This window comes from Rattus norvegicus, chromosome 2 (assembly GCF_036323735.1).
Source record: "Rattus norvegicus strain BN/NHsdMcwi chromosome 2, GRCr8, whole genome shotgun sequence".
Classification (NCBI taxonomy): Eukaryota; Metazoa; Chordata; class Mammalia; order Rodentia; family Muridae; genus Rattus; species Rattus norvegicus.
In genome coordinates, this window is record NC_086020.1 from 85,221,392 (window position 1) to 85,239,871 (window position 18,480).

The following is an 18,480-nucleotide window of genomic DNA, read 5'->3' on the forward strand; positions in this document are numbered from 1 at the left end:
TTTATTAATAAAATTTTATAATACTGCTATCTTGTATTTACATAGTTATAAATGAATAGTTGTTTTAATCAATTTGTGGTAAACATGGAAAAATGTAAAATACCACAAAAAAAACCAGGGTAGCATTTATATTAAATTTTCAAAAACAAGCTTTCTAGAAGCTTAGACCAAAATAACTTTCAATCAATATCAGTAACTGATAATGAAGATATTTTGCTAACCACTCACAAGGCTACCTCTGCTTCATGTGTTATGCGACAAGTTTTCCATAGTAGATTAGTGTTTGTTGAAGTATATTATTGCCTTTCCTTAAACCAGTAACAGCATTGGTTTGACAGTTGGCATATATCCATTTAGTCAGTATGATACTATTCAAACACTTAATCGAAGAAAACAGGCATCTGATGATATGATTGGTTGCCAAGGTAAAGGAGAAGGTATCCTGAGACTGGCAAGCAATGTACTGCATGTTTCTTTAGTGCCAGGAAAGACGCATGGTTCAAAGGAGTGCTACATTGCTCTTCAGAGATCTCATTTCATCACAAAGAGACCTTGTGGTCAGATGAAATAGACAACTCCCATTTTCAGCAGGCCTTCCTCTTCTCTACCTGACCTTATCTGGAGAGTCCAGTTGGATTACCATCTACGTGAGGAATGTCACATAGTCCTTGTCAAAATCACAGTGTCTGCCCTGTATGCAGCAATGCCTGGACATCCCAAGAGATGCAAAACTTACAACCATAAGACTCTGGGCTGGAGGCCTGCTAACAAGAGTTAACACTGCTTGTCTTTAAAAGTGCCTGTATCATTAGAGTGGCTGTTTCCTGATTTCCCTTAGAAATAATGTAAATGAGTGTAAGGAGTAACTGCAAATTTCTCATCTCTAAAGGACCAAGTGTGTTTAACAAGTCTAATTGCTGGGCCAAAATAGAAATTGAAATGGCTGAGAATGGAAATACTCATTCGGAAAGACCAAGGCACCATGCTTTGCCCTTGGTTTTAAGCCCAGTGGGGTTAGTGAGTGTGTAGGCCTCAGCCCTCGGTCTCTCCAGAAATGATCATTCCCATTCTGTATTCCTTTGATGGGCCCTGTGAATGCTTATCTGTAGCCAAAGGAAGCCACACACCTGGCTTGTAAATCACAACTGAGCCTTACCCTCTGCATTGCTCTTCACTGAGTAGCCACCCTCTGTGTTTTTCAGGTTAATGTATGAATTATGTGATATCCTGACAAAAGCCTCCAAAAATATCTAATGATGGCATCAGGGGACCTCCAAATCCCTATCGCTCTGCCTGCTTCCTGACATGCCCTCTCTGTCATCCTGGAGGCAGGCCATTCATCCTTTTCGTTTTGTTTTTACCTTTTTTTTATTTGTTTCTCTTTTTTTTCACGTTTAGAAATTGGCCCCTGGTTACGGGAATTCAGAGCCGAGAATGCTGTGGATTTCTCGAGGTTAACATTTGACCCAGGACAGAAAGAACTTGTCGTAGGAGCAAGGTGAGAGATGTTTTCCCTCCACAGGCATTTTCTGATTCCACTGTACATCTCTGTGTGAGACGACGCCTGGGTTTCTTGGCTGAAATCAATGTGCACTGAATAGTGTAATTTCATCTAAGGATGTAGTGCTCTATACATCCTCAGAGAGGGAGCAGATGTGCTCCTCACTGCAAGCCTGGGTCAGCACCTCCTCCAGCCCACTAGCACCGCTTTATAACTGAATTCATGAGATCGACCAGCCCATAATTCCATTATTTCTAGTGGGGCTCTGGTCTTACTTTAAAGGAGATAAAGTTACTTTAGATATGACAAAAGTGAGACAGGGAGTAAACAAACTCATCCAGAGCCACGAAGCAGGTGTTAGATGGGCCCCAGTTTCAAACCCAGGCAGTTTGAGTCAATGAAACGTGTTCTTGACTATCTGCATGTTTGTTATCCACAGCATTCTAGAGACTACAGGCCTCTGTGTGCTTCTAATCACCCTCCATTGCCACTGAATTGCCCATTGCCAGGAAACTGAGAAGTCAAGGGCAATACTGTCATGACCCTGCTCACCCTGAAGAGAGACAAAGCAGATTTCTGTGTGGAGTCCGCATCTGTGTGCATCTGGACACAGGAGCCCAACCCACACATTTATAGCTGTTTACCTCATGCTCACTGCCATCTGTTCTGAAAATGTGTGTAATTTCTACATTCAGGAACATGCCCTATGTAAATATGAATACTTCCGGAACTGGAGGAAGGCACCTGGAGCAAGAGATTGTTCATTTCTCTGTCATATCAAATGCTTTTCTACATTGAAAGACAACTACTTTGTAGATGGAGAATTTGTAAAATTCCTACATAGACCCGAGTAAAGATGAGTTTTATTTGTGTTCTGGGACTTTCAGTTAAACATAGTATGTCTCCTAGAATAATCATCTTTTAGATCCTGTTTCAGAGCATTTGGGGAGGACATGAGGGATCATGAACTCTATACACCACAGCTCACCTGTAGGTTCTGAGGAGCCCTAATGTATGCTCCAATGTTTAGGTAGTATGATATGTAACTGACACTGTCAGTGAATGAATACAAGGTGGCAATGTCCTGCAGTCATAGTGTTGGCTAGGTGTCATGTTAGAGAACTGTGTGGAGAGTGTAGGTGTGATTCGTGTTGCCTTTTTCCTCATTCTCTCCCATAGATAGAACAAGGGAGTTCCTGATGCTAATTTCAGCCCACTCTTTAATTGAGAGTGTGGGCTGTACATTGCAAAGGTTTTAAGTTGACCTCCTGGAGTCTGGATATTTCTTTTCCTTTTGAAACCACAGTTAACAAAATCATCGTTTTATATAATGGCTGCTCTTGGGAGCACCATTGGGTACAAGCTGAGGATCTGGGTTGACTACCCGCAACTGCTCAATGTCTCGTGTCTTTTATGGTTTCCATGTGGTCTGGGCACATAAATGAATATGGAATTATTTAATCTTCCTTTAGCTATTAGGTATAATCTTTTGCCTCTGGGATTAGGTTAGCATTTTTCCAAAGTACAGGTTATGCCTCAGACAGCCCATGTCAAATTGTCTTCTTGGGGATATCTTTCTCTTAGAGAAGGTCCTGACCCAATATCCTCTACTAGTACTGAATCTCCACATTGCCTCCTTTACATGGTTGCATTAGTACCCAGGCATCTACTGTTATCACTGCACAGTTAAAGGTATTGTATTATTTCTTCACATATCAACCTCTTCCTAAGTAACAGATGTGTCAAGGCTTTTTTTGTTTGGTTGGTTCCCTAAAATGTAGCACAGTTCCTTCCTCCTTGTAGAAACCCAAAGATATCAGACTAGGTGACAAGCTTAACACTAAGATTTGGTTTGTTCCCTCATATATGTCTGAGAAAATTACAGGAAAGCAGATTTAAAATGACCTCACGTTTATTCCAGATAGTTACCCGAAAACATAATAGACTATATATTTCAAGGCTTGCCTTTAAGTGTGACCAAAGCAGAAAAGGGCCTTTCCTCAAAAGCAGTTACAAATATGTCCCAAATGGTGTTGATCTTATATACCTCCGTTATTTCTCAAACTGTTTTTTTAATACAGGAAGCTAATGACTTACTTTGTTCTTTTTTTATATATTTATTTATTATGTATATAACCTACAGCTTTCTCCCTCTACGTATTTCTGCAGGCCAGAAGAGGGCACCAGATGTCATTATAGATGGTTGTGAGCCACCATGTGGTTGCTGGGAATTGAACTCAGGAACCCCAGAAGAGCAGACAGTGCTCTTAACCTCTGAGTCATCTCTCAAACTGTTTTAAAAGGCTTTCAATTAGCTTGACTCAAGAGTCTCTACCATCTCTGGAGGACTGGGAAATTTGTATTTGGTCAAGATACCAGCTTCTCTTAAGGGATATAAGAAGATACAGAGTAAACCATAGATTGTGCCAGGCTGTTTCCTTTGTCTGCTCTGGGTTCAGTAGCAGCTAGGGATGGCTCTCAATGGAAACCATCCTTGCTCATGTTCATCTGAGCAGCTCTGCTTGCTGTTCTCCCTACCATTGCTTTCCAATGGACCAGTGCCTGAGTCACCCTGGTGGGCAGTGTTGTGTGGTGCCCAGAATAAACAACAAAATACAATATACTCAGTGACACCTGAATTTCAGTTAATCAAAACATGATTTTTATAATAAGTTTGCTTTGGGAGCCTGGATAGCCTTAGGGACAAGGGTTGCAGTCTATATTTTAGAACCATGTTTAATGCATTGTAGCTACTTGATAGATGAGAAAGAACTAAGAAGCTAAGCTGGGCTTCTGAACCTAATTTTCTTATCTTTAAAGTTGGTATGATTATTATCATCTCTTCCAGCTGTTGTGAGGATTGGTGAAATAGTCCACGACAAACCCTAGCATCATTAACAAGCTCCCGGCAAGGCTGCAGGTTGAGGAAACCATGCACTTTCGAGATGAATCCATGTTCCAGCACATCAGCGTTTCAGGTGGATAACCCCAAAGGAAGAAGGGAGAAATTTCATCAAGGAAATTTGGTGGTGTTAGGCTCTGAATGTTTGAGAGGGAGTCTGACCATTATCAAACTTTAAAAATAGCCTAGGCCTCGGGTTCTTATTTGGGAAGGCATGACCTAGCAAGACGAGTTTGGATAATATGTGTTTTTTCCAGAAATCTGAATGGTTTGAAACTATGAGCTGTGGAAAAATAAGATGGGTACCTTTATTTTGTTCCTCGTCATCTTCCCTTCACGCCAGTGATGCTCCATGTCACCAAGACTGGTCAGTTAAGAATCCTTAGCACTCTTTGATAAAATGTGCTCATTGTGTAGAAGAAGGAAAATAAGTCCTCAGGCATGCTGTGCTTGTGTAACACCAGGAGGGATATAAACAGGAATCCATGCAATTTGCAGAAGGGTTCATTCACTAATGATTTCCAAGGTGCACACTGACTTTCATAGGAATTTAAGTGCATTGGTGTTCAAATCCTGCTCTACTCTTGCTTCTTTACAATTTAATAATGTTCACCTTTGCAACTATTATATTCGGCTATCTTCCCGTTAAGGAAATGTGGAGAATGCTGTAAGACAGTAGGAAATCAGCACTTCCAAAGCAGCCACAATTCACCTTTCCATTATTGCTTCTGGCATTTGATTTCTATGTGTTTCTATTATTAGGATAATATGTGTCCGGTGTATGTATATTTCGCGTCACAAAATCTACCAAAATCATTTTCATGGAATGAAAGAAGAAAGGAAAATCAAAGCAAAAAAATATGCTATAGCTCATGTTGTTTGGATAATTGTGAAAGAAACAGCAGTAATAATACTTCACAAGCTACAAGGCTCAGTTTTGCTGTAGATACATTTGTAGCAGCAGATGTAAGAGAGGGCGATAACATTTATATTTTGCAAATGAGTTCTTCTTGTGCCTTGGATTTGATCAAAACGGTGGCAAGCAATGATCTCGAGATTCTGGGATCTGTGAGACCCTTTGAATCTGAGTGGTGATTTCCTATGACAGCTGACTCTATGTACACAGCATGGTGTGTAGTACTGGTTACTTGCAAGTTAGCTACATTTAATAGTGCAAAATGCTGAGCTCTTGTCACTAAAGAATGCCTGATCAAAGCTCCTGTAGGGTCTTTGCCAGTGAACAGGAAAGACATTGAGGTTTCCTTTGTGGCTATTGGGACACTTCTTCCAGATGGCTTTCTAAATGAAAACATTGTTTTCACCTGTATTTTGTTTTAAGATTTTTTTTTACTTTCAATTCTATGTTTCACATACTATCAATCATTTATTTTCCATATTTAACATCTCACACTTTTATTCTTCTAAAGTCTTCAATGCAATATAGACATACCCAGCAATGGGTAGCTATTTACCTGTGGTGTTTTAGTCAGAATGGACCCTGATAGTGCTCACAAACCAACCTTTATGCACAGTCGAGCTGGCTCAACCATCTGTTATATAAAGTGGTGAAATCAAGACCCACAAGCCAGTGGATCAGATAATAACTGTGATTGACAACAAATTAATAATTTATTTTTCTGCAAATATTTGGCTTTTATTCTATCAGGAAACAGTAATACTATGACCATACCAAGTAGATAGATGCTGGTTAGGTCTTCTTACACACATGATTTGATGTCTGGACAACTAATAGTGCCACACCTTACACATCTGACTTCAGTGTGTATCAGGCCATAGCAGTGTACCTGGTACACCGACCTGGTATCAGGACTACTCATTCTATGGGTGCATATTCTGCACACTTGATCATTCCAACTCATACGTGGGAGCCATGTAGAGAAGTTTCTGGATCACCTTTCTAATCAATAAACATTCTTCTAGATAGCTAACAATATCTATATTCCTGTACAAAAATAAATATAATTTATCAATCAGTATGGCCTTTGTTTTGTTCTTGTTTTTATCAGAAAAAAATTTAAAAGCCATTAATTCACTTGAAAGTCTAGATGCTCCTAAGGAAGAGGTTAGTTTTCTTTAGAAATCACAGTGAACTGATTGGTTGAATAATTTCAGTGTGTTTTTTAACCATTTGTTTCCCTTATGTTCAAAACTGAGAAGGAAAGAGTTATCCACTGTCCCTCTGGCTGAATTTGCTTTATGTATTCAGAACTGCTAAAAGTCTTAAACACACTATAGTTCTATGTTTACAGAGGACCTTCACTGATTCATGTTCTGCATATCACAGACCACCAGCAATTTAGTTCTTTAATGTCTGTGTCTGGGAGATGAAAAGGGACATATTCTTAAGTTGTTCTTTTAAGCAAGGAAACAATGTATATAGTTGGTTGAACTTTGTGTTCCTAGACTGTGGTTACCTGGCAATTTCCAGTAGGGAGAGCAAGTTCTTTTGATGGTTTGTCTTAAGCTGATTCTAGCTTTTCCCATGGGAAGCCAGGGCACTGGAGTTGTGTGACCCCGGTAACCTCACAATAAATTACTTTAAGAGATCATGTGCTTTCATAATACTATGCCAAGTAACAAAGCAGGCTTCTGCTTAATTAAAATGAGGGTTATTTTTCCCCTTCTCACGAAAGAAATATTCTACTACTTCTAATGAAGGTGTGTCAAAGAAAGGCTATTTTAGATTCAGGTAAAGTTAACTTTCCAAAATTGTCTAATGCCAGTCACTGTTTTTCTTTTTTTCCCTTATTGCTATAATCCTTGTTTTTGCTTTAAGAATTTACTCAATGTTTAACCTGCTGGAAGCATTGTATCATTGAAAACAGACATAGACTTGCTTATAGGATCAACAGGTCAGCTTCCAGCAGACATGTCTCTTCCTGATTTTGAAGGATGTGTTTTAGTTGAGCTTATGAAATTAGAGGTAAAACATGCCAAGGGGATGAAATCAGTGATTGGGAGTGAATCCAGGAAGCAGTGGCCTAACCATGCAAAGCAACCAGAGGGAATGGTTGGTCATAAGGATGCTGTGTTTCATTAATTATGACTTAGGAGAGGCAGGTAGAGACGAAGGAGGGGTGCTGCTGCTCACTCCTTCTCCTTTCTGTTATCTGACCTCATCTGAACCTTTACTTGGGGACTTAATTACATCTTTTTTCCTATCTTTTCTTCCTTAGGGCTGGTGTTCCGTGTACTGGAGCTTAACATTCTTTGCTTCATTAGCATGGTTTAAAGTGAGCTATCATTTAATTTTTAGGTTGAAACAATAGTGGATCTGTCTCCTGTGGCTTCCTGCAGGTGCTTCAGTGAGGCAAGGTCTGAAGTCTAATATCTGGGCAATATTAGTGAGCTGTAGCTATCTAAATAGTATCTCGTGTCTAGGAAGTGTGGTCCCTTGGACTGTGACCAATTCTTTTAGTCTTTGGTTCCACTTTCCTGCGGAGTGTTAATGACCATACAATTAGTCGAAATTTATTTATATTTGTACGGTCCAGGCTACTCGAGGATTTAATCCTCAGGGGTGACTTGAGCTTGAGATAAGTGGAATATTTAATTCTTTGTACTAGGGGCCTAACTCTGCCTTGTTGAGCCAACTATTACTACACAGGCACTGCCTCCTCACTGCAGGGTGTGGTTGTGATTAAGTTGTGTGTATGTGATATACCTTGAGTGGCAGAAGAACTCTCTTCTGAGCCAGTTCTGTGTGCGGCTCATCAGAATTTATTAACCCATGTACTTCCTTCTCAGAACCCTTAGTTTACCTAATATTTACTAGGTGATTTACTAGTTGCTGTTGTATGCTGAGAAGTATCTTAGGTATTGGGGAACTGATTCATGTTCAGCTCCAATTACAAGAGTTGGTTTTCAGTGGCCTTTGAGTTCTTTTTCTGTCTTTTGCAAATAAAGTTTTATTGAGACATGGTCATATCTATTCATTTACACCTTGACTGCAGAGGGTTTGGAGCTATAACTGCAAAATGGAGAATATATAGTATAAGTCACAAAGGTGAAATATTTTCTACTCTGGTTTACAAGAGATTCCTGACTTTTGGCTTGGCAAGAGAAATAAGGAAACTAGTAGTTTCTTTGTGAACAGCTTTAGTACCCCTGAGGACAATAACAATAAACAGATTTGATGGTACTTGGGGCCAGGGAGGCTGCATTGAGAAGGCTCCCATCCAGGTGGCCCTGGACATGCTTTGAACACAAGTATACAGTTCTCACAGGAGAACTACAGGACTTCTGAGTCTGGGAAGGAAGAACTTGGAATGTGAGTGCCCATAGGTGACTCATAAAGGAAAGTTACTGTGGGTGGGGACCCTGGATCCAAGTCAGATCTGGGAATTGATCTTCTAATATAGGGATTGACAACCTCTCACTCAGACCAGGGCTCTTACTTGGTCCTTGTAGACTGTGGATGAACTTCTAGACTTATTGTTTGGTTTATTCAGATCCTATTCTGTGTGGCAACGGAGAGACTCTGCTGATAGTGTAGAGGTGCCCCAGATTCCCACCCCTGTGGGTTCATGCACTCATACATGAATGAGGAGATGCTGCAGAGTGTGCAAACTGTGCCAGGGTTAGGAGAGACCCTGGTCGGGGAGGGGCGGCCAGATCAGAAAAAAACTAAAGTTAGCCCTTCAGAATGGAGATCTGAGAGGAAACAGGTAGAGACATTTTTCACAATTGGACTTGACAATGATTGATGACAAAGAAAACCGGTGTCTGAGGGTGAGGGTCCAAGGAGACTTCAGTGGGATTCAGTGGGATTGTTCATGTAGGAGAATGATCAACAAGTCTTGTTCCTTAAAGGTGTTTGAGCTCACTGTTCAATAATTGAACAGAGCCCAGAAAAATTATTTTACATGTAAATAATTAAAGTGGCAAATACTCCTAGGAAATCACAGGCTGAAGGAGGTAGAAAAACTCAGTTTGAATTGTTTTGAGTCATTAAGTTTCCCTGTTGACTAGAAAATAGGAAATAACAAATCGCACATGGATCGGATGCATAAAAGTAGAAGTTAGCAGTGCCTTTAGGGTGTTCAGTCAGCACGGGGTCAGCCAACCCTCAAAGATGTGCAAGTTGTACTTAACGCATAAGGAAATGTAGACGATTGGAGTGGCTGTTAACAGCTTTGACTTATAACTCTGGTTCAAAATATTTTTCCCAGAAAAGCTTTCTCTGAGTTTTCTCTCAATCTATGATGTTTGCTAATGATCCTGGATTCCTTCATGGAAGTATTAAAACTGCCTCCATCACTCTGTCTTGCTAAATCAGAAGCCGCCCCTCTGCTTCTGAGGCCTTTTACTGTTATTTTAAAAATATTCTTGTGGATGTTTCACTTTGTTCATTTTTGCTGTTTTGGGAACAGTATTGCTTTGTATGCCAGGTTGGCCTCATGCTTACTTGGCAATCCTGTGTTGAGCTTCTGTGTGCTGGGGTTCCAAGTGTCCACTACAATGTCTGACAAGACCTTATTATTTCCTTTTGTCTTGTCATGCCATCGGGATAGGAGGTCTTATGTATGCTGGGAAGTGGTCTAACACTGAGTTGTTTTTCCATCCTCTGATTCCATTTTCAGTTGGAGGGATTGAGCCTAGTGCCTTGTTTCCATGATAAACAAGTGCTTTACTACTGAGCCATGTCTACTTATCACTTATGAGCCCGTCATTTAATTATGCCAGTGTGCTACTGACATGGTTGGACATAAGTTTTATTTTTGAAAATTATTTTTAGTGTGACACTTTTAAGGGTTAAAAGTCTTTTTAAGGACTGAAGGAGCCGAAGGGGTTTTCAACCCCATAGGAAGAACAACAATATTAACCAAACATACTCCCCAGAGCTCCCAGAGACTAAACCACCAACCAAAAAGTACACATAAACCCATCACTCCAGCCACATCTGTAGCAGATAATGACCTTATTGGGCATCAGTGAGAGGAGAGGCTCTTGGCCCTGTGAAAGCTCAATGTTCCTGTGTAGGGGGATGCCAGGGTGGGGAGATGGGAGGGAAGGAATGGGTGGGAGAACACTCTCATAGAGGCAGGAGGGCGGGGGATGGATAGTGGGATTCCAGAGGGGCAATCGGGAAATGGGATAACATTTGAAATATAAGTAAAGAAAATGTCCAATAAAAAAATAAAATTAAATGATCCAATATGATTCATGAATACTAAACATAGAGAACAGAAAATAAGTACATAGAATCAGAACCACTTAAAAAGTTTCTAGTAACCATAACACTTAATATATATTTTAAAAGATTTCATTTAAAACAATTTAAATATATTACATTATTGTGGGGGAAGCATAGGTTTGTTCACAAGTACAATGCCCATAGGGACAGAAAAGGCAGTCAGATCCCACAGAGCTGGCAATACAGGAAGTTGTGACTCTCATGCCATAAGTAATTGGTCCTGAAAGAACAGTCTGAGGTCTTAACACTGAGTCATCTATTTCCCCCAATGTTTTGAGTTTTTGAAGATGTATAGAAATAATAAAGATTGAACCAAATTTTTACTTGTTATCATATTTAAAATATATACTATCAAAAAAACCCAGAATTAAAAAATACAATGTAAATATTATCAATTGAAAAATACTGTCTTTGTACTTGAACCATATGTTCCTGATGTAGGGTTATGTGGGGTCCCATGTCTGCTCTGCCATAGGGCACAACCACTCAGGGAGTCAGGACATAGGAGGTTGACCTTGCTTACCCTACATCATTGCTGGCAGGTGTCAGGCTACAGGAAAGCCCTGGGACACCTCTTCTTGGGGGGGTGGGGAAGTTCGGTCTGAGGTATGGGACAGCTGGAGCTGGCTTGGGGGTCCATGGGCCTGCAAGGAGGCCGGGGTCATCTGGTTCTCAGGCTCTTGGTCACCCAGGCGCTGCAGCATGCGTTTTGGAAGAGCTGAGAATGGAGTGGGGTCAGTGGGCTGGATCTAGCCTGGGGCTGAGGGGGAAAAGAGGGAGCCTCGATATTTGTGGCTTGACAGTGGAGAACTTGGCTTGGCTTGGTGGCAGCCTTGGCTGGGAGGGCAGGGAGGCCTTCTATAGGAGATTAGAAGGAGACTATGTAAGGGAAGGCCTTTTTCGTGGCTCCCCACAGCAGATCCTGATGAAAAGAGGCAGTCCATGGTTTTAAGGCCTTTATTGTCATGGCAGAAAGTGGATGAGTAAAACCATACCCTGCTTCTCAGAGTGGACCTCGATTAAGTACCTTTTGCAGGGAGGAGTGTCTGGGAAGGAAAGGTTATTGGCTAAGAATTCAGGAATTTGGGTACCTCACTAAAATGGAGATCTGTCTTTAGCCTACCTGTGGAGGGGCTTGGGGCATTGCCCTAAAGTGACTGATGGCCACAAATCTATGGAGGGCTGAGACTAGAGATAGGATTCTGGTTCTTCCAGAGTCAGGCAAAATGCCTCGTCCCTTCAGGGTCACTGGAGTTTCTAGCCTTAGCTCAACCAGGAACCAGGCTGCTTTTCAGGGTCCCACACCTGAGCTTCCACCTCTGTCAGAGGAGCTAAGGCACTTAGCTTCATTATAAATCACATATGTAAGAGACTCATGAAAGTAGAATCAGTGTTGCCCTTACTGTATTCAGTCAGCATGGAGTCATCTATGGTGGTCGCTGCTAGGTGGCTCATGCTCCAGTCTTGGCATATCCCCATGTACTAATTCTTTTCAGCATTGTTATTGATAGCAAATAAACAAAGACCATTGAGTTGGGAGAAAGATAGGGTGAGGAGCACTAGGCAGAGCTGGAGGGAGTAAGTGCTGGCTGGATATGATCAGTATGTATTGTATAACAGCATGAGACTACCCAAGAATGAAAGCATATTACTTAAAACATACATATAATTTAAGTCTGGATTGTTAAACACCTTGAAAAAGCACAAGGAAGAATTGTTTTCTAGAATAATTTTGAGCACACACACACACACAAATATACAGGTCTTTTAGAATTAACTTACAGTCAGTACACAGAATTAGAAATAGCCATTTTAAACAGGTTGAAGAGCTGTGACATTAAGTGCCCTAAAATTCCTTACAATTGGTAAAAATGGTTTATCTGTTAATGATTTACACTTAATTTTTCTAATGGAGCATTTTGTGTTTCATATTATATATCTACCATCTTTCCAGCTGATTCACATATTTAAACTTTCAAAATATATTAATGTAGCGGAAAACTTGGTTATCTTGTCAAATACCCTTGCGTCAAGCAGCATGCTGGTGAGATATTGACAGCTGTTCTGAAGGCAATTTGCTGTCCCCAAAGCGGAGAGAATGATCCTGATTTGGATACAGGCCAGCCGAAGTTTTCAGTTAGCAGAGACTTCCCGGACGTACCTGCATTGTGATGACTTATATGAAATATGTTTTGTCTTCAGATTGTTCGAGGACCAACTTCAGACTAAGCTTTTGTTAAATAGCAAGAGTTTCTTATCTCCATTGTTAACATGTTTTCTGGGTATGCATTTGCCTCTCAATCCCCATTTCTCTCAGGGATTGCCTTCTCGGTTACAAGCACGCCTCTGCCTTAACACATTAAAGAAGAATGTAGATTTTTCCTTTGCTTTTATAGTCATATTCATCAGAGGCCAATTGAGTTATTCTAAAAGAATGTCATCTTAAAACACCTGTGTCTTTCATAATTAATGGAGGTCACAGTTACATTTTATGGTGTCTCTAGATGAAATGAGCTTTTCAGTTAATATGCTTTTGATGGTTCAACCTTTTCTTTAACACCCTCTGAATTGTAGTACTTTACATGATGACAGTATTCAGCTTCATCTGGTAAGGATTGCCCTGTTCCCTCAGAGACGGGATTCTTGTGTTTTGTGATTTGTTGCTAATGTGTCGCTGGAGGATGAGATGTGACCCAGTGATGGGTCTTCAGTCCTAGAGTCAATAAGACATAAACTCCGAGACAGAGAAAACCTATTTGGACATCTAGACGGGGGAAGGATAAACAGGCTTTAACATTGTCATTTGGCATCTGCCAAAGGCAATGGCTTTGTGATTTGAATTAGTCATCTGCATCTGTGGACTCCTCCAATAACATTACTCATAAAAGTGATCTGGCTTATTGCATTTAAATGTGTAATGCCTAATTTTATTCCAAGACCTTGGGAACAAATGTCTAATTTTACTCCAGAAAAACTAAGGAGAAACAAATCCATATTTTTTATCTAGTATAGCCATAAAACCAAACCAACTTTACCCCTTAGCAAACTGCTACTTATTTCCATAATGAGAAGAAAATATGAAAACAGAATAGCTCCTTTAAATTGTGTCACCATACACAGAACAGTCTAACATCTTAATCTTTTGTACCAATGCTTCTTTCCCTTGAAGAATGACCAAGGCCCTCATTACTACCTGTTTACATCTCGAGGTGTTATGAAGATTAATGGGAATACTTAACGCTTTGAGCTTCTCCCAAATTGCCCCATTAGAGAAACAGACGCTAAGAGCAACATTTGGTTAGCATCTCTAGTTGGCTGTGAGCCCAAATCATTACTCTTTCATGTTGGAAAGGGTGGTGGCCTTTCTCCTGGACCTCACATATATTGTTTTCCCACCTCTGTGCTCACACAATTGCAAGATAAAGTGCTTGCTTCTTCTGCAGTGCCCTGGAGAACAGCCATTTGCTGGGGACATAGATCTTACTTTGTGGTATGAGCGGCCCAACATCTGGGAGTATCAATTTTTTATTTCTCTTAGAAGATTTTCTTTCTTTTTGTAACCTTTAACTTCATAGGTCACTGACCCAAACTGTAATAGATCAACTTGTCTTGAGAGATTTAAGGACCTTCTTGTTGCCTAGCAGGATTGGAATTTTTGTGCAGGCAAAGTAGTCTTAGGTCTAAGCTTGGAGAAAAGTGGTTTGAGAAAGAGGTTAGAGGGGTCTCTTCGGATCCCTTGGTCCAGTGGAGGAGAGGGATTAAAAGAATCCCATCAGCATTTCACTTGGGATTCTGTCCTGGGAAATAATCTTGAAATAGCTGGGCGCCATTGTCGTGGTGCCAAAATGGGCAGCGCTACACGTTTGCAGTACATGAAGAAGCATCAGAGCATTGGGAAGATTACTTTGGTTTTCTGCAATGCATTCTTTATTAAACAAACATTTAAAAGCGACTACCACACTGTGTCCTTCAAAACAAAAACAAAAACCAAACAAATAAGACCCATAAAACAAAGCAAAAAAACGATTGCTAGAGAAAAGCAATGAACCACCTTGAAAACAGACATTTATGTAGACACTGGTAATACATAAGGCAGTGAGTGTGGGTGACCAGCTTCAAATTGTCCAAATCCTTTGTTATCAAGATTATGGTTTATAATGGTTTTCCAATACCAAATGCTCAGCGTGGAAAGCATCCATATAAGCAACATTATACAGACTCGTTAACAGGTTATATTTAGGGATGTACACACAAGTATGTAAAAATAAGTGAATTAATGCAAAAGACTTGAAAGAGAATAATAGTTATGGGAGGATTGGGGGAAGTAAAGAGACGGAGGAAGGAATGATGTAATTATAATAAAATTTCAAAAATAAAAGAAAAATAGACTGTGGTTTGTAAATATTGTCTTAGTAATATTGTAGTTATTAACTGGACTTACTCAAATAAAGAGATTGTTCTCTGTTTTGTATGATGAGGTTGTAATTATATCTGATAAGATGATTTTGAAATGTTAGTTGAGGGAGATATAAACATTTAAACTGGTTTCTAGAAGTTCCTAAAATTCGCCTTGACATTTTTGTTTTACGAATTTTATAGTATTTTTTTTAAATGGCTGTTCGTTACCTTTCCATTGCTGTAACAAACTACTTGAAATCATCGATAGTGTAAGGCTCACAACTTAAGAACTTTGATATGCGTCCATCTGCCCCCTTTTACTGTTGGTAGAGACTGTGGTAGACAAAGCTTGAGCATCTTATGTAGACTGGGCCAAGAGATGGGTGAAGCTGCCCAGGGCCCCAGTATTTTCTTCAACAGTGACCTAACTTTTTTCTACAGGGCCACATTCCTTAACAGTTCTATCTCGCAATAGTGCCAAAGCTGGAAACCAGGGCATCAGCACATGGACCAAGAGAATAAACTGTCTATCCGAACTACAGAAACAGTCAGATATTCAAGCATCTCTGTTGCTTATTAAATCAGTCACTTAAAATGTTTAATTATTTACTTAATTAGTTTTTATGTAAAATTTGTATGTGTGCAAGTGTGTAAGGCCAGAGGCTTATGCAGGAAGGCATCCTTAATTGCTTTCTAATTCATTTTTTGAGATTATATTTCTCACTGAGCTTGGTGCTAACCAATTGGATAGACTAGAAAATGAGTTCTAGGAATCCCCTGTCTCCAAACTCCTCCCCCTACAAGCTGTAGGGCTATAGAGGCGCACCATACCCAGTGCTTTACAGGAGTACTAGGGTCTTGAACTCTGGTCCTCATTCTGGCACAATGGACATATCCTACATCCATACGCCATGCTTCCTTTTAGTAAAATGGAATGTGACTTAGGAATCAATACATAAATACATACACACATGCATGCACACATGCACAGACACATGCACACAAAACAATAATAACAACAATAACAACAGTTAAAGAAAAAGATAATAAATTTCAAAAGAAAACAGTGGGATGTACATGGGAGGATCTGAAGAGAGAAAAGGAAGAGGAAGATGGTATAACTATATTTTAATCTCATTTCACAAGATCATAGCTTGGTCCCTTGCTGAAATGAAGCGCAGCCCAGTAGTTTAGAGAAGCATTTCAAAATATAGTGCAGTTGACGGGAGGTTCCATGTAATCAGATTAGTGAGACCAACCTGACTTCTTAATGGGGAAACATACATCACAGTCAGATCATAGTCACAGAAGTGAAGGCATTAAGAGGCAATGGGAGCTTGCGTCTGTCTCTCGTTGTCACATTGCAGAGGCCACAACTCTCCTCCAGGTCTCAAACACACATCTCTTGATAAGTCAGATGCTGGTCTCTGGCTCCGAGTGTTGTATCACCCATAGTGGTAGAGGATGATATTTTGCCCCCCACCCCATAATTACCTCTTTCTACTTCCATTCTCAGCATTTTCACGGATGCTTTGATGCATGTTCATGGGGGCTCTACTGAAGGTAACTTGATCTCTGTTTGTATTTTGCAGAAACTATCTCTTCAGACTACAGCTCGAGGATCTGTCTCTCATCCAGGTAGGTGTGATTTATTTTACTTAAGCTTCATTTTCCACCTCAAGGATCTGAAGACAGTTGCGTGTAAAGTTGTTAATCAGGGTTAGCAGGGTTCATTTCCTTGGTGGACAGACCCCAGGACTCTTAGCTGCCTTATCTGATGTGAGTCACCCACCTCTTCTAATTCCCAATTAGCCATTTCCTCCTGCATGTGGTTGCTTTACTCCCTGGATTAAAAGCCCCATAAATAAAGCAGAGAGAAAATGTTAACCTCTGAAATTATTTTTGTTGCCACGTGGAGACTAAGCTTGGCACCCTTATGCCTGAATGTTTACTGCCATGGCAGATCTCATCCTCACGGCTCCTTTGCTTCCTCTAGTCTTAAAGAACAGTATGCCAGTCAGGGTCATCTAGAAGGGAAAATGAGCAGGATACAAACATCTCCCCTACCAGTGTCCCCAAGCTTTTCCTGTAGACTGTCAGGATCCTGGGGTTTTGGGTAGTTTGGGAAATAGACATGAAACAATTTTGATAATACCCTAGTGTCCTGGGCTCTAAGAAGTGACTGGGGAGAAGTTGATCTTTTCTGTCTAGAATGTTAGTGCTTGTAAACATTCCAAAGCCTTAGAACTAGAGTTTAATATCAGATCCTGTTATCCTTGCCAGTGTCTTAAAATAAGACAACTTTATACCCAGCCAATATTGCTATTCTTACCTCTGCACTGGTTACCAGACTCCAAACTTATGAATACTTACCAGTTTCTTCATTGGCAAAATGGCCACAACCTACCGAAACCATATGCTATCTGGATAAGAGTGAGCAGAGTCATTCAAAGGAGATGAGGCATAGCTGTCATCCAACAGTTGTGTTTTGATTTTTAAGTTATGATAATGAATAAATACTTATAATAGTTTTATCATATTGGACAACAAGTTACCTGCACACTGCAGTTTGGTGGTGTAACTAAAATCTTCAGCTGAACTAACTGGTTGTTAAAACTGAATTTATTAATAGGCAATCAGAGTGGTCAGCAAACTACAGATACTCTCCCTCCTACAATGAGAAATACATAGACTGAATGATGTCACTTATATTTAGATCTAAAAATGAACAATTAAGAAGCAGAGAATAGAATGATGGCTACTGAAGGCTTAGAAAATACATAAAGGCTTGGAAAGGCCTTGGCTAAACAATTCCAGTTAGACATTAGAAATAATTCTAAGGGATGATTATATGGCGTGATAACTACAGTTCCAATACCTGTACTATGAACTTTAAAATTGTGGAAAGCAGGTTAAATTTTCTTTCCACAGAATGCTAATAAATTTGTTAGGTGATATTCAGATTATGATGCTGGAAGCTATTTCACAGTGTATATACATGTAATAAAATCATGTTGTATTAGAAAATATATGTCATTTAAATTTATTGAAAACCAAGCAACAGTTTAAAAGTTTAAATACAATTGTGAAAATTATTATTAATAATGTTATAGAATATATGCCATTCACTATAGAATATGTTCATTTCTGTTCTCGTGGTATCATGCAGTATCTAGGATCTTATCTGTGAAATGTGGGCTGTGAGCTGGGGGCCTAGCTCGATAAGACCTGTGTTCAATCCCAGAGCCAATGCGATAAGGCAGGTGTGGCAGTGTGCACTTCTAATCTCAATGGTAGGGAAGTGGAGTCAGGCAGATGGAGCCCTGGACCTTGTCTAACTGCCAGCCTGCTTGATGAATTCCAGGGCTATAAAGACCTGGCCTCAAACTGTACTTTTGGTGACTCCTAGGCTTCCCCGTGCATACACATGCAAGAACGTATGGTCTCTCACAGAGCTTTGCA

General features: G+C 40.1%; 1 protein-coding gene across 3 annotated transcripts in view; it reads left to right on the forward strand.

Moving 5' to 3' along the window:
* Positions 1–18,480, forward strand: part of Sema5a (semaphorin 5A) — a 431,215-nt gene that overhangs the window by 200,668 nt on the left and 212,067 nt on the right. For all 3 annotated transcript variants that reach the window (NM_001107659.2, XM_063281754.1, XM_063281755.1), the window contains 2 exons: positions 1,399–1,498; positions 16,611–16,656. In NM_001107659.2, coding sequence (NP_001101129.1) covers positions 1,399–1,498; positions 16,611–16,656 — 146 coding nt within the window. The remainder of the gene's footprint in view (positions 1–1,398; positions 1,499–16,610; positions 16,657–18,480) is intronic.